At 49.2% G+C, this 16,419-nt stretch overlaps 1 protein-coding gene across 5 annotated transcripts in view; it reads right to left on the bottom strand.

The window, feature by feature from the left end:
- CADPS (calcium dependent secretion activator) overlaps positions 1–13,886 on the bottom strand; it is a 206,890-nt gene extending 193,004 nt beyond the window's left edge. For all 5 annotated transcript variants that reach the window (XM_066195041.1, XM_066195039.1, XM_066195038.1 and 2 more), the window contains exon 1: positions 13,506–13,886. In XM_066195041.1, coding sequence (XP_066051138.1) covers positions 13,506–13,886 — 381 coding nt within the window. The remainder of the gene's footprint in view (positions 1–13,505) is intronic.
- Positions 13,887–16,419: the final 2,533 nt, after the last annotated feature.

Below are 16,419 nucleotides of genomic sequence, written 5' to 3' on the forward strand. Positions count from 1 at the left end.
TAGTCACAGTTGGTTGTCCCTGAAGCCTGAGCCATCACCAGAGCACCAACATCTGAAGGCCGCGTTTTGCACCGAGAGTGCCCCAAGCAAGGGCAGCCAGAGCACATCCATATGCATCCTGAGAGAGCCCATCTGGAGCAGAGCCTCGCTCCACAGACTCCCAGCAATGCAAAACCAGGCTCAGGACTCCAGACTGACTTCCTTTCATACAGCAGTTGGGTTTTGAGAGCAATAAAGATGAAGATTTTCCTGTCCTGCTTCTGTATTACAGTGCAATTCTCCCTCCTGAAGGAGGGCAGCACCCGTGACCAGCTCAGGAAATGTCAGAGGAGCAGGCTGCAGGCAAGCCAGGCACTGCCCTGCCTATGGAAACAGCAGGCAGCCTGCTGTCCACCTGCCCAAATACAAACAGCACGAAAAGGTGCACGGCTGCTGTGCACAGAGCTGTGAAGATCTATATGAAGCCCCATGTGTGTAAATTAAACGTTGGCTGCTGCTATCATCAAACGTGTACAACTTGTAAGCATGAATTATGCAAGACTATTAACTGTCTTATTTTAAGAGGGAGCAGCTGTAGAAGCTGCTTGGAGGACACAGCAAGTCACGGAAGGGGCAGTCCCTGGTGCTCAGTGTGTGAGTGTGTCTGAGCCACAGCACAGCCACTCACCAGGTCCAGCCCCAGTGCTCACCCAGACCTGCATCCTGCACTAAACAATTAACTCAGCATCTCACGAGCTCTCACTGTCTTCCAGTGCTCTATGGAGGAAGGAGTAATATTTTCACCACCTTCTTATTGATGACAGCTTGAGAAAGATCTGGATAATTGTGTGAGTCTGTGAAGAAGCAAGCAGAGAGCTGAGCCTGTAACCTGGCCCAAACTCAAGTTCCCAGTCAGTGCCCAAACTGCCAAGTTCTGCCTTTGCTTTCACCTTTCACAAGGAACCTGAAACAGCAAACTCCCGCTGAGACCAAGGAGCTCCAGGCTGTTTCAGTTCAGTAATTTTCTTGTTGACTAATGAACCCTCACACTCAGCCAGAGCCCAGAGATGAGGATGCCAGCCCAGAGTAACGCTGCACAGCCCATGTCACAAGTGCCCCCATGTCTGAGGCTGAGACCAGCCGCAGGCAGGGACTCTGGATGCTGGCTGGCAGCACGGAGCACTCACGGCCCTCAGCCCCAACCCACAGAGCACTGCAGGCTGCTGAGCTCAGCCCTCCCTGAGCAGACACCGTGCTCAGCAGACATGCTAAAGTTGCTGATGGCAAGCTCTGGCCATAAATTACCTATAGATTGAGAAGGCTTTTGATACAATTTTACACAAAACATTAATTCCTCTGGTCAATACAAATGCTGGTAGGACTGAGTGGCAGGGCTGTGCACAGCAAATAAGCATGTTGGAACATAAGAAGTGCTGAAAGGGGAGGCACAGATGGGTATTAAGGCCAGTTTCATTCACTGTATATATCATGGACTTGGAAGAACAAACATCAAACACTGTGATTACATTTACTGATGATTCAGATTTGTGTGGGCTCCTCAATACACAAGAGGAGGGCAATAAAGTCCTGGACAACTGTGAGCAAGCAAGCACCTCAGGGGATAATTAAATTAATCTGAGTTATGGAAATGCCAGACAACAAGGCTAAAACATAAAGCAAACAACATTGTAAAGGACTTTGCACTCAAGAAACTATACGAGACAAACACAGGTTACAGCTTGTCCCCAGTGACCCACCAGGGTGTCAGGAGCTGTACAAGCCCATCAGGTGAAAACTGGTACAGGATACACACAAAGCCCTAAAATAAGCAATCTCAGCGATACCAGTTGTATGTGCTCCCAGCCCAAGAGGCTGTGGCTTTAGAGAAAGGCCTTGTCACAAGGGGACCACTGGTGACACAGCAGCTCTGGGGTCACCCTGGCAAAACAAATCTATGCAGGAGACCCCAGGCCACAGCATCTGCCTCCCACCTGGATTACCAGCTCCCAGTCCCTGTTACCAGCTGCTCCCAAGACTTTTGACCATTCCCCACTTGGAAATCATGGACTTGCCCCAAACTGCCTGGGCAGCCTCACCATGCTGAACAGCCCTGTCTGATGCAAGACAGCTGCCTTAGAGACACTGAGGCACCTCCCTGAGTCACTCTGTTCAGCAAAGGGATCACTGGCAGGATATCACAGCAGGCACAGAGCCCCTTCCAGGAGACAGGACCCAAGAGCACGTCAGACCAAGACTGGGGAACACAAAGCACCTGGAGCAGCAACACAAGTGAGGACATGGGAGAAATCAGAAGTGGCAGAGCTGTCCAAGGTCCTGGAGGCATGAAGATGCTAAATTTGATGAGGTTGAGGAAGGGAGCCAAAGGAGGAATAAATAGAGCTAATGAGAACACAAGGCATGAGCATTCAAAAACCTTTAGCACACTACAAACAGCAATAAAAAGGCAATTAGAATTCTGAGATGCATGGAGGGTAATTGCATGCACTATAAATAGGTGGAGGGAAGACTGTCCTGCTCAGCAGGATCTGATTCACTTTTGGGGTGACTTCTGTGCAGAAAGGAATATTTTGGCATGCAACAGAAGCTGAGAGAAGGGAGTTTACAGAGAGATGAAATTACAGGAAGAATTTCTATCACTCACATCCTGCTGCATAAAATATGTACCAAGCAGGAGCTTTGCCACGGAGGCTTCAGAGGTCATAGTTTGAGGAACTCCAAATAAAAGTTCAGCAGCAGGGATGCAATGTAGCCTTAGAAGGAAACATCCATTTTATATCAGCCAGCGATGTGTGTGGCACAGGAGTCCAGGCACTTCAATGTCTTTCGCTATTGATGGAGAAATCTAACAATGCCCATGGAGACCCCATCCTGCTCAGTTCATAACCTTTGCCCATGCACTTTTAAAAGCACTTAGAAACAAGCAAAATCAGAAGTTTAAAAGTGTAATTCAAGCGTCAAATTCCTTTCTTCCATCCTCCATCATGCCACTGGTATGTTGCTTCTGTTCCCTCATGCTCCACCACTCTACTCTGCTCATAACCCCCTCCCTGGGCTGGTGTAGCCCTCGAGGGGATGCCTGTGGCTCAGCCATGCAGGCTCACGGTAGCTGGCACAAGCAGCCAGCTTGCCGTTTGAAAAACAGGCTCTCTGATGCCATTCCCTGCACAGCCTTCCCTCCCCACACCAGTTAGGCTGGAACTAGTGCACCAACCACCGCTCTCCCTGCTGGGCATGTGGCTCAGGCTGGGCAGGAATGTGTCATGAGAGATCCTGGGAAAGAAGTAGCCTTTGGAGTAAATAAAACAGCTGAAGGCAGGGGTAGGATCTTTGCAGAATTACAGCCAACATCTTTCAGAGTAGAAGGTACCGCTGAAGCCCAGGAGCCCATAAACAAGCAGAAATCATACCAGGCAGAGCCTTGGTTGACATCCACCACTGCATGAACAACTCAAGTCTTTTGAGGACACTAGCTCTCTCTTGAGATAGCTAGAGGCTAGAAGAGTATTATTCCCCACCATCTCTGCATAGCCCTGAGCATACCTGATGCAGAGTAAATGGGAGATGGAAAAGGAAAACACAGCCACACCTGAGAACTGCCAGCAACCCCTCCTCCCTGCTCCAGCTCCTTCACAGGTACCCTTCCAGAGAAGGAAAGTTTGCAGACTAAAGCACCAAACACCTGAAAAAGGGAGGGGGCAAAGCTGAAACTTCCCAACTCCAAACTGCCTCAGCCAGGCCTCATGCCCTTCCCAGCTCCCTGTTATTTCCCATCGCAGAGCATCAGCCTCGATTCATGTTTGGGAGCTGCTCTGCCCTCACAAATGACTGAGCACACACAAAGTCCCTGCAGTCCTAACTCCAGCTAGCTCTTTGCTATGCACCAAAAACCACCCCCATGCAGCTCAGAACATCCCCAGAAAACAGCAGCAGATGGCTTCTGCCTAGAGGTCTCACTGGCAGAGGGTGGTCTGCAGAGCCAGGGTGGGAGGCACAGTGCTGGTTTCTGCAGCGTGCACCACTCTCAGGCCACGCAGCCTCACCAGTGGCTGAACAAGTGCTGGCTGTGGCCTTCCTTCCTCCTTGCACTGTCACCATGCAGGTAGCAAGGCAGCTGGCTCCTGCTGTGTCAGCCCATAGCTTCCTCCCGAGGCAGAGACAAGTCTGTCATCTCTGGCTGCAAGAAGAATGGGAGCAGTCTGCTAGGAAGGAAGGAAGTCTAGTGGTGGAGGCAATAAAAGCAAACTTGTCACATGCAACACTGCAAAGCATCTGTGCCCTCTTGCTGAATTAGGAAAAGGTATTTGGCATGTTAGAAGAAAACTGCCTTTTGCATGATGTTCTGCTTATGTGATACCCACATCACCTTCCAGCAGCCTAAATCCCCTGCTGCTGAGGTGTGGGAGGAGCTGACCCCCTGCAACAGCACATCAAGCAAAGTGAAACCACCTCCTTGCTAAAAACTACAGCCCCTGGCAGCCTCAGCAGCAGTCCGACAGAACTTCTGGATGGCGACAACTTATTGTTTCCAAATCATCCAGTATTTTCTGTGCCTAAAACACAACACCTGAATGCTCCTTGCCTCCCAGCCCACACCCATCCGACAGGGACACCTGAGGAGAGCACTGAGTGGAACACAGGTTGCGTCTGGCTGGCTGTTCATGGAGCAGCTTCTCCCTTCCACAGCCATTTGTACCAGCCACATACCAAGGTTGGCTGGAGCAATTTCTTATTTAGGTTCACTTGGCCAACTGGCTGGACAGGGCTTCCCCAAATCACTCCTTGGCATAAGAGCTCATTTCCAAGCAAAGCACCTGCTGGAAATCAGATGGGTGGGTGCCTTCCTGTAGAACCAACATCAGTGAGCACAGGGCTGTATTTAGGAGTATCAGTGTATTTTTCCTCTAACAGCCAAGTCCCTCTACCTCATCAGGATGCCACCAGCCAGGCACATCGACCTGTCCAGCACCAACCAGTCTGTGTGTTGGCTGCCACACTCTGGGCTCTGAAATGACCCTCATGCACACACCCACGTCTCTACCAACAAAGGCAAATCACTGTCCCTCTCTGAGGGGCTCCAAGGAAAGCATGGGGCTGCTCCCCTGTGATGTGGAAAACTTGTGGGTTTTGGTCCCATGTCGGAGTGCTTAAAGCAGTAAAATCTTTCAAAGGGATTGAAGCCTTCTGCACCTCAGAGCAACTCCAATTTAGCATCCTGTGCCTTGGTAACTTAACAAATTCCCCAAGAAAGGGAGAATGGCCTTCTACAGGAGTCAGCTAGCCCTGCAAACCTCATGGATTGAAATCACACACCGCAACTAACAGACATCAGTGGCTGCTACAAACTTACAGAATCTGGAAACTCCCACTGCCATCCTCTCCAGCTCAATGGGTTCTCAGGATCAAATGCAAATGCTAGACATCAAATTCAAACGCTAGAGCAGACACTGCTCTTTACAATGTAACCTGTGAGACTGTTTCAACAAGACAATTATTAACAAATAGCTTCTTCTATCAGCAGCTCCTCAACCTGTGTGCCTGGAAAACAGCCTTTCCTCCTTATTACTAGACAGGCAATTGGGAGTCAAACCACTCCCTTTTATCCCTGCTCCAAGAGAACGAACTGAGCCTGTGCACAGCACGGCGCTGCAGCTGCTCTGGATACAAGGGCTCTTTCGCCTGCAGAAGAGCATCAGGCAATGACAACACCCCAAACAAGTACTTCTTCTACTGCCGAACAGTTTACTGATTTTTTTTTTTCCCCCTAAATTCTTCACCTGGCTGAAAACATACAGTGAATGACAGACTTGCAGGGACAGGGTCACTCTGCTCCATGCTTGTACAGGATCAGATCCAGTTTATAAATGCTAATCCTAAATCATCAAGTGTGGGTCTTAATCCCACCCCAAAAAAGGAGCCGAAGGTGGTCTGCAGAGGGTCTACACACAAAGCTAGATTTGAAGACTCTTCATTTTAGAAAGTCTAAAAGCACCCTGTCCTTGTGTGAATGTCACCCTAATTGAGCACACGAGATCACAAAAGGCCAGTGCTGGACCATCAGCCCTGTTTGTCAGGGTATTACACAGATGCTTTGTGGCATCAGCCCAAAGTCCTACCAAAGTCAATGGGGTTCTTTCAAGATCTCCACACTCCATTGCCAAGCCCCAAAGATAAACACTACAGCACCATCACTAAAAAAGTCCACCCTTCTGGCCTGGAAAAAGTGACTAAATCTAGATTTCATTAAGTTTCTTCATCAAATATTAACATTTAGGTATGGGGAGATGCCCATGAGGGTCACTATATACCTGACACTACTAAAAGTCCAAGCTCCCAACCTTACTGTGAAGTAGACAGACAGGTTTTGAACTACAACAATTACAAACACAGCATCACATACCCCAAGCTGAATAAATATTTGCATGACACTTTGATTCAGGTGTTTAAATTCTAGAAAATGTCTGACTTTATCAGACTGAATCACAGACAAACAATACCAAATATTATCACTAAAAGCACCTTTTCAAACAACAATTTCAAAAGGTTAACATCAAACACTCAGCGACTGCCCTTTATGTCCTGTTTTAAGAATGAAGCCCACACAATTCAGAGGAATTCCTGGCTGAAGCAACTCAAATATCCTGTACCCACAAATAATTTCTTCCTCAGCAAGTACCAGGCTAGGATGCTCTGTATATTTGTGTCAGTTCCCCTACAAGATAACTTGTAGGGGAACTCCCCAGGAACCTTCCATCTCTTGCATCTCCCCTCTCCCACCCTCATGACGAGGCAGCTGGACCCTATTGCTGGACCTTGGAGCATGCTCTTCAAGAGGGGTGGCCCAATTCTGACCCACTGGGAGCTGGTGGTGCCACTCGCACTAGGAGCGTCCAAGATGAGGAGACAATTCTGATTGTCCTGCCATGCCTGCAGCACGCTCTAAAAGATCTGGGCAGGGAGGTGGCACCTCCCCTTGGACCTCACCCTGTTCTGTTTCCAGGAAGGGAAGACCTTTGAGGGGCCATGCATCAAATCCCACCCACCCTCCTGGGTGGCACATGGAGAAGAGCTGCTCACCACCAGGGAAAGTCCCTTTGTCTGCTGTTTTAAGGGAACTCTACTGTTTTAATTAGTCTTAATTCTCAAAGACACACTAAAATATGTGATTTCTAGAGATCATTTTGTGGGTGAAACCCTGGCGCTGCTGAAGCCACTAGCTGGATTCACATCAACACCCTCCAAGCAACAGCTTTATTGATCATGCTGTATTGATTAGTCTTAACATACTGATCAAGTTTACATAATGAAATACAAATAGGATTTTTACCTTGTACCACTCTGGACTACAGCACTGGCAGTAGCTCTAGGGCTTGTATAGATACACTTGTGATGCCTTGGCTGCTACTGCTAAATAAGCTAAAAACTAATATTTCTCCAGCTAAGAAAAAATTGCATAGGGAAATGATTTGCCAACCACTTTCCACATAGGTAAAGAGAGAACAAGTGACTCACCATTCAGCAGAAGGAATTACAAGTTGTGCAAGAGGCAAAGTGCTTCAGGGAGAGTGTCTAGACTATGCAAAGCAAGGCCATAAATTACACCTTTTGAAATGATGTGCTGTAGCAGGGCTCGGAGCTGCATGATCTGATAAGTCTTCTCCACTCTTAGTTCGTAACATCTCTGGCGCAAGAGATGCCACCCACAATAATTGAAATGTCAGGCTATGGATCAGGAACTGCAAAGTTTTACAACAGCCAAAGACCAAGCTCACAGCCTATTTAATTACCCACTTCACAATCCAATAAACTGCAAGTATATAAATAGCCAAAGTATGACAAATATTTAATATCTCCTAGAATTAAATTAAGATAAGGCACTGGCAAAATAAATGATAAGTGTTTTAACTGAAAACAACTGATTTCTGCAGATTCCAGACAACTTGAGCACAGTAATCACATTCTGCACTCCACACTGCTAAGCAGCACAGCATCTTGGATGTGCCAGACCTTCCTTGCCATGGTGATGCTCTGCAAGCAGGCTCACCTTCACTTCAGGGGTGGCACAGAGCTGGGGACAGCCCCAGCCAAGAGCCCAGCCACACACACAGCTCTCATTTGATGGTGGCAGTGGCCTGTGCCCACATTAAGCCATCTAAGTGATGAAGCCAGCCCCAAACTACTCTTCCAGGTTTGTATAGGCATAGCACTAATAATTATCCTGCAAGCTTTGCTGCAACTACAGAGCTGTGCATGAGGTTCGACTCATATTTGAGAACTGCATCCACTTCTTAAACAGCACCAGACAGCAACTGAGGGACAGACAGAAAACCACCACAGCATCGTCTTTACCTCTCCTGCCCTGCAGAGCTGAGAAAACCAAAAATCTCCAAGGGTTTCTTGGGACGAGCAGAATCTGACCACAAAAACAAACTCCTCCAGCAGAAAGCTGCTAAAACGGGTCCCAACACCACCTGAGTTCAGGGTCTGTCCCAGAAGAACAATGTGTTGGTGGTTTAATGAGAGAACCTGTGGAAGTATGGCATAAGAGTAGCAATCCAACTCACGATAAGGAAGAAGTATGTGGTTATTTGGAAGGCTGCACTAGCTTAACTATGTCCTAACTGTTGTAGCATCGGTGTGCCTGCTGAAATGGCAGAAATATATTATTTTAAGATGCACTGTAACCAGTTTAACAGTTTCTGACCCCTCACACCTGTTCTGCATTAAGCACTGTGCTTAAATCAATCACCATTCAGCAAAGCACAAGCTTAAGCGCTTTGCTGAATTTGACTGAGAATTTTGCTAATGCACCTGACGTCATCCCACAGGCTTACACAGGGACCCAAATCATGAGCCGCTTCTCCCAGGAGTAGCCCTCGTAATCTGCAGCATATCTGGAACTTTTTTCATCCCACATTTATCCCACTGGGAACTGATTTACTCTCCTGCCTGCCTACTCTCCCCTGTTCTGCAGGAAGAGAAACAGGCAATGGCAACCACGACTGCAACAATGTCTGACCTAATGTGCTCTCCACATTTTATCTCTTCAAAAGTTTTTTCTGCTGCCCCTTTCCCAACAAGTGTTTTCTGTTTATGCCATTTTGAAGGAGCAACCACTGGTTCCAGGGTTGTGCTGTGCCTTTTGACTGCCATGCTGCAGAGATATTTAGCAAGAGGTACAAGCCACATCCAAGGGTGCTTGGTTTGCACCACTACACACCTTGTCCAACATCCCTAGGCTGCCAGCTGAGCTCTCTTCCCAAAGGCTTCAGACGGATGGGAACAAGTGGGAAGAGGCACCAAGCACAGCTGGTCGTCTCAACTCTACTTCCAACAAATCAGCGTGAGCTAGAAAAAAGACCACACACATCCTGGGCAAGCAATTACCAAGCTCAGTGCCATCTGCAGTAATAAAACATGTTGTTCTGATAGCCATGGAGCTGGCAAAGCCACTTTCCTCCTGAGCTGCAACATGAGGCTGGAGCCTTCCATGTCCAGCAATATTGTAAGCTCTGATGGGAGTTTTTCCTCCACATTCAGTAGGTCTCTTGCTCAGATTCCCCGGTGCCTAGTAAGGGCTGCCCACACACTGCACCTTCCTCCCATCTGGGGTAGAAGATAAAAATGAAATCTCCTAATTTTCACCAAGCTTTACAGGGATGAATATCTTGCAGACCACTGTCTGCATCACAAATGTGCCTGGAATTCAGTGGTGGCTTAAAAAAGAAATCTAAGTGGGAAGTAAGACAGCACAGGCAGGTATCTAATAAGGCTTTTTTTCCTTTTCCCTTAGGAAATACTGCTAGTGAGATGTAAATAAAAGAACTTGCAGGTAGACATCACAGATGTGTAGTACTCAAGTGGAGCCTTACCCCATAGACATCAAAATAAACCCAAAGCAGAGGTGTAAACCTGAACACACTGATCTTAAAAAACAGTTTTTCCACTGTTGCTGACATTTCTTGGGTGTCAGGATAAGAAAAATACCAGTTCTGAGTGGCATCTGCTTAAATTCACCTGGAAATCTGAAACAGTTTGCTGCTGGTGTAAACAAGCAGCGCTGTCATGCCCACACGCTGTAAATACTCAGCTACACCACCCATTCACACTCTTCCACTGCTCTCTTCGCTCTCATATACATTCTAATTTATCAAACCGCAGGTAATTACCTTTGTGGTGCAACAGCACCTTAACTACACAGTTCCCTTTATTCCAGGGTGGTTCATGGGTGCTGCAGAACACCAGGCTGCATTTTCCAGCTCCAAAGCACTACACCTGTGTGTGCGGCTACACAACTGGTGCCTGCTGTGCATTCACAGCACTGGAACACGCGGCCCCCGGGGCACCAGCCAGCTCTGACACAGCAGCACTGCAGGATCAAGGAGGGAGGATTACACACTTCAGGGATCTACAGCCCAGGCAAGAACTTCAGTACTGCGACCACAACAAAATCAACGCTTTCTTATCTGAGAAAATTGCAAAGGTGAATCTATTAGAAGCTGGCCGGGCTTTGGGAGCCTGGCAGGGGCTGACTGCAACACGGCCCATCTCAGCTGTGGTGGGGATGGGTTGGCTGTTATGAGATAACCCATCCAGGAAACCACTCTCCAGGGCAACAGCTTCACTGCCTCACCTGCAAAGCCGCGGTCACCTGCCTGGGCTGTGCTCGGGGTCCCAGCATCTCCCCGTTCTGCAGGGAGAGCAGTGAGCCAGGTGAAGCCAAACCTCATCCTTCTCCTTCCAGCACTGGGCAGAACCTGCTGAGCGGGGCTGGGGACGGGTCCCCCGCACTCACTGCTGCGCAGTTCTGCCCAGACACCTCTGTGGTGCCACCTCCCCGCCATGGGTGTGGGGCCTGAGCAGCCTGGCATGAAGCCAGGTCCTCTAGACACCCTGTCCATGGGCAGTGACTGCAGAGGGCAGGATGGGCAGGTTCAGGCCCTGGTATCCGCAGGGATCCACACGTGCAGTGGATCATGCAGCCTCTCTGTCCTGCACCACTGGAAAAGGAAGGAGCGTGGTCCTGCACACCAGCCTGGAGACTGCAAATGGCGATGCTTGAGGACCTTCTGCTCCTTGTTTCCTCAGGGATGAAACAATTCTCTGGCAAACCGCAGTATGTGAGGGTGGAGAGGCAAATGGCACATGGGAAAGGAAGCAGTTTATCCCTCCTCTGCTGATGAGCAAACTGACCCAACAGCCCCCATTAGAGCAGAATCAAAATCCAGTATTCTCTCACCTTTCCCCTAAGAAGCAAAATGCATTTGTTCCACTCGGGTGAGCCTTGAGCACCTGATACTTTCATCATTACTGAAGACTCAACCAATACACTGCAACTGAAGCTTGGTGCTCAAGAGGGATCAAGTCCTGCACCTTCACCCTCTGGTCTCCCTCCAGCCAGAGAAGGAAGGGTGCACTTTCCCAGAGGGATGTGTGAGGAAAGCAATGCAGAGGAGCACATGAAGTTCATCAACAAACTCGAGGCCCTGGTAGTCCTTTAATTGACTTCAACGGGAGTCATGGCTAAGAAAAAACGGCAAGGATCTACTCCCAGCACGACAACTGAATATAGGGATAGAGAGAAGACGAAAACCCAGAATGAATTCACCTTTTAAAGGGTGAACTCGATTTGACATGTGTTATCATGGTAAATTTAGCTTTCCCAACATCATTTCACTGCTAAGTTTGAGGGGAGATGGTCAGCCCCCAAGACACACCTATTTTAGCTATGTTAATAAGCCAGAAATTTATCCTTATGTTCTTCATTTCACAGAGAATAGATTATTTCCTCCCAAGATCTTGTGTAACTTCCACATACCCTTGAGTATTGCTGCCATTTTGTAATTTTTCTCATTACTCCTCATTTCTTTGTTTCACCTGCACTTTATTCCCCAGCTTTTCCTTTCCCTTTCCCTTCTCTTGTCCCTTCACAGTGCACTATTTTGATTTCAGGGACTAGAAACTATCCTTCCCAGCCACTCTTCTCTGAACTGCTAAAATGCTGCATGCTCCTTTGGATAAACTACTCGTCAATTTCAGTTCACTTTTATGTGAGAAACAGTTGCAGGACTTATTTGGTTTTATTTCAGCGAAATTAACAATCACGTAAGTTTCATTATCTTTCTCTAAGGCAAAGTTGCACGGGGAAACAAAAGCCAAAACAACTGTGGAAATTCACAATCTGTTTCAAAGCATTGTAGGCAAAAAGAACAGATAAAAGAAACTCCAAACCTGGCTATAATTTCAGCTATGTACTTTGCTCAGCAAACAAAAGCAGATCATTCAGCCTTCCAGCAACAGATTGTCCTATATTGCCTTTAAACTACATGATACAGTACGGATACACTTTCCTACCTCCGTATGTTGCAATGACTAATAATAGTCCTGTGGTGTAGCAGAACTGAATGTCGTTTGCATCACTACATCCAGGAGTCTGCCTGAATTGTAAAGGTCATTTGTGAACACAGAACCGTATCAAGGCTAAAACTCCAGTCTAAGAAACTCAACGGAAAATGGTGACAAAAAGTCAGGCAGCTGTTCCAGAGAGCTACACTGCACCACAGACCTAACTCTGCCTGCCACAGGAAAAAAGTTGGCTGCATTTGACTGAAAGGTGCCTGTGTGCAGATCCAGAAGAAACTTTATTTCCACCCTGGCCCACGAGCTTGTGCCTCAGAGGAGAAACAAGCTCCAAGACAGCTCCTGGAGATGGAGAGCCCAGGTGAAGCACTCCTGCCCAGCCTCTGCCTGGAGAAGCACGCGGCCCTGCTGTGGTGACACACTTGGGTAGGAAGAGTCAGGACTGTGGCAGAGACTTCATCACAAACCTCTGCTGCTGCATTTTGCCGGGAAGCTGGTCTTGGGGAGCTCGCCACACATCAACACTTGCAAGAAGTTGAAATGAGACTCAGCAACTCCCCAAGTCAGTGCCAGCACTCCCAGTTAAGCAAACTTTGCAGTAAGCATGGAGTTGTGGAGTACTGTTGCAGGAGGCAACAGTATGTGCCTGGTGTTTTCCAGAATTATAACCCATTTCTCACGACAACCTTCAAATGGCCAACATCCCAAACTTCCCGAATCCCTATGTTGCGTAACTAGAAGCAACGATGTATGTCACCGCGCCGGCTCTGCGTGGGAGACCATGTCGGGGAGCAGCACGCAGGGTGACGAGGGGTCAGGGGGCTCCCCCGAGCCCCGGGACAGGGCTGCTGCCAGCAAACCGCACCACGTGGGCCCAAGGTGCCCTGTGCCGGGAGTGCCCTTGGGGTGCCCGGGGAGCTGCAGGCCTGGGGAGCAGCAGGAGAGGCGAGGAACGGGCAGGGATGCAGACCGAGGGGTATCTAGAGGAGCGTGCAGAGGGGTAAATCAACAGCGGGTGGGTAAGAAAGGGGCAGGCAGGTGGGCGGATGGCAGGGGCAGGCAGCGAGCAGCCAAAGGTGGGTGATGGAGAGGACAGGCAGGGCCTGGCCGGCAGGGCAGAGCCGGGCAGGGCAGTGCACGGCCGGTACCTTCTGCTGCCGGCGGGCCATATCGGTGGGCTGCTTGGCGTTGAAGGGGTAGGCGATGCAGCGCATGACGAAGACGTAGAGCTGCAGCTTCTTCTTCCTCTCCTCCTCCTCCCGCTGCAGCCGCTCCAGCTCGTCCTTCTCCTTCTCGCTGGCCACCGAGGGGCTGGGGCTGGCGGGCCGCGCCGCGCTGCTGCTGCGCCCGCCGGGCTGCAGCCCCCCAGCGCTCCCACCGCCACCGGCGCCGCCGCCGCCGCCGCCGCCCGGGCCCTCGCCGGGGCGGCTGGGCGAGAGCCGCGCCGCGGCGGGCGCCAGCGGCTCCTTGCCGCTCTCCTCCTCCACCAGCTCCTCCGACTCCTCCTCGCTGGACGACGGATCCAACATCGCGGCGGCGGCGGCTGGGCTCTGCCGGGCGAGCTCTGGGCTGCGCTGGGCTGCGCTCCGCTCGGCGCAGCCGTGTCCGTGTCCGCGCCCGGCTCCGGCTCCGCGCGCCGCCGCGCCCGCGCGCGCCCCGGCGCCGCCCCGCCCCGTGCGCGCGGGCGCTGGCCGCGGTGCTGCACGCGCGGGGCGAGGGGAGCGAGCGCCGAGCGGGCCCCGCGCATGCCCGGTGGGGCCGCGCCGCCGCCATGGCCCCGAGCGCCGGGGAGGTGAGGAGTGACGGGCCGGGGGGTGCGTGTGCCCACGGTGTCCCCACAGCCCCACTAAGGCATCGCGGTGTCCTCAATGTCCCCACAGCCCCGCACAGGCGCTGCTGTGCCCGCGGTGTCCGCACAGAACGCACTGTCTCTCCGTACATCCTCAACCACACGCTGCTGTGTCCTCAATGTCCCCATGGACGCCAATGTCCCTGCTGTGACCCTGCTGCCCCACAGCCCCACGCAGACGTTACTGTGTCCCCACAGCAGCCTGGGGCACACGAATCCCCGCAGACCTGAGGCTCGCAGCGTTTGTTTTCCATCAAGCAGCTCTTCTTGCACCTCAGTGCAGCTAAAAGTCTTAATCGAAAAGTGATATTGCTGATAAATGTTTCATCCAAGTCACTAATGATTACACGTGTAATGATATCGTGGTGTTCTGCTTTGAAGATTACCTGGGGCAAGCTGGGGACTTCGGGAGCCGCTCTGAGGGATGAGTCAGTGAAGACATCGTGTGCTCCATGGTTTAATTTTTGGTGTTTTCCCGATCTGATTGAGACTTCATTTACATGCATTTGTGGTCGGTGGGTGTTTTCAAGGTTTGTTTTTTCTACTCAATTAGCAGTGCTTCTTTTCTAAATGTCAAAATACCTGTCACCTGTTTATTCATGTTAATAAATATTTAGGAAGAATAGATAAACATTGGCTCATGGTGATTGGGCTGTGAGAATAGCTTGCGGGAGAGGAGATAGGCACTGCTTCTCACAACGTGTTACAGCGTTTTCACAACAGCTGGGTTTCTGAGCTTCTTGCCTACTTCTAATTAAAAGCTCTGTGTAGCAGATGAGTTTGGGAAAACTTCTGGGTCCTACATTTCCAAAAGCTGTGAGAAAGTGGCTGAAAAATTGGTGTAGAGAGTGAAAATTGGCTTTCCCCGTTTCCATCAGCCTTATCTGCTAGAGCTGTGGCGTTCTGCACATCGCCTTGCCATGGTGTCTGTCCTGCCAGCAATGTGGGAAGAGCTAGGCATGAAAAACTCTCTGTGGGGAAGAGCAAAATTGTAAAGTTTCCGCAAACAAAGTTTACTGTTGAAAGGAGCTGGTCCAAGCTGGAGTTAGGAAACGTCAGCCTTTCTCAGTATCATTTCATGTCTCCCTATGTATTTTTTTCCCAGACAAACAACTAGAAGTACCATGACATCATTGCTGTGATGCAAATAACCCTGCTTGCCCAAGGTGTGTAGTTCTGCTGCCAGTCCCTTGCTAGGGGGACAGATCCTACAGCACCTCCTAGTGCCATTTGGCCCCTAACATTGCTAATGCAAGGATAACCATCAGAAGGGTGATGGGATGTCTCAAAAGTCTCTTCCTCAGCAAAGTTCTCTTATTTTTTAGTCTATTAAGTCTTTTGGCTTTGCATTTCTTTCTTTTGATTGATGCCATTTTTATAGTATCCATCAGAAAAAAACCTTGTCCTGAGTCCAGTTGTGTCAACTGTCCATGCAGAAAAGATTGAATAAATTACATCAGTGCCTATGATGATATTATCTATAGGTGGTCACACAACAGAGGAGAAAGTGGAAATCTTTGGGATTTTCAAGTAAGAAATGTCATTTATTGTATAGGAGAATGGGAAAAAAAATTGTGACATGAGGCTCCAAGTGCTCTCTCTCATAGCTGAGGAGGCAGATATACAGAAGCTGCAGCTCTCTGTCTTCCCTCTTCTGGACAACACAGAAACAAAGCTCACTCAGATGATCAGAGGAAAATTTGACCGTTTTTTATGAAAGGTTTTCTTTCTGTGGTGATTGCTCTGATTGTTGAGGTAACTCTGCAGAGGTGGATTCACTACATGAAAGCAGCTGGGGATGACAGAAATAACTTTTGCTGGTAGGAACATCACAGACATTGAGTATCTGACTATAAAGACAGATTGACTTTTCTGACAGATTGTCAGAAAAGGTTCCTTAAATTAATTGATGTAAAATAGATACATACAACCTCAAAAAAAACATGCATGTTCTTTTTAAAGAGCCTTCAGAATTATATTTATCCTTTAGTGGGTGAGATTTGGCTCACTAGAGAACTTTGAACTTGGTTATGTTTTGAAAGGCCTGACTGAATATCGAGGTGTGGTTCATCTGTAAGTTTTGCTGGTCCAGAGAAGTAGGGACACATCACAGTCAATGTGATCGACACTTTATTTCCTTAATTCATACAGCCATGTTTTCACAGTGACTGTGTTTGAATGTATAGTTACAACATTCATGCTTTTTACTGAGT

The sequence above is a fragment of the Chamaea fasciata genome, unplaced genomic scaffold (assembly GCF_029207755.1).
Source record: "Chamaea fasciata isolate MVZ Bird 193981 ecotype frontalis unplaced genomic scaffold, bChaFas1.0.hap1 SCAF_13, whole genome shotgun sequence".
NCBI lineage: Eukaryota > Metazoa > Chordata > Aves > Passeriformes > Sylviidae > Chamaea > Chamaea fasciata.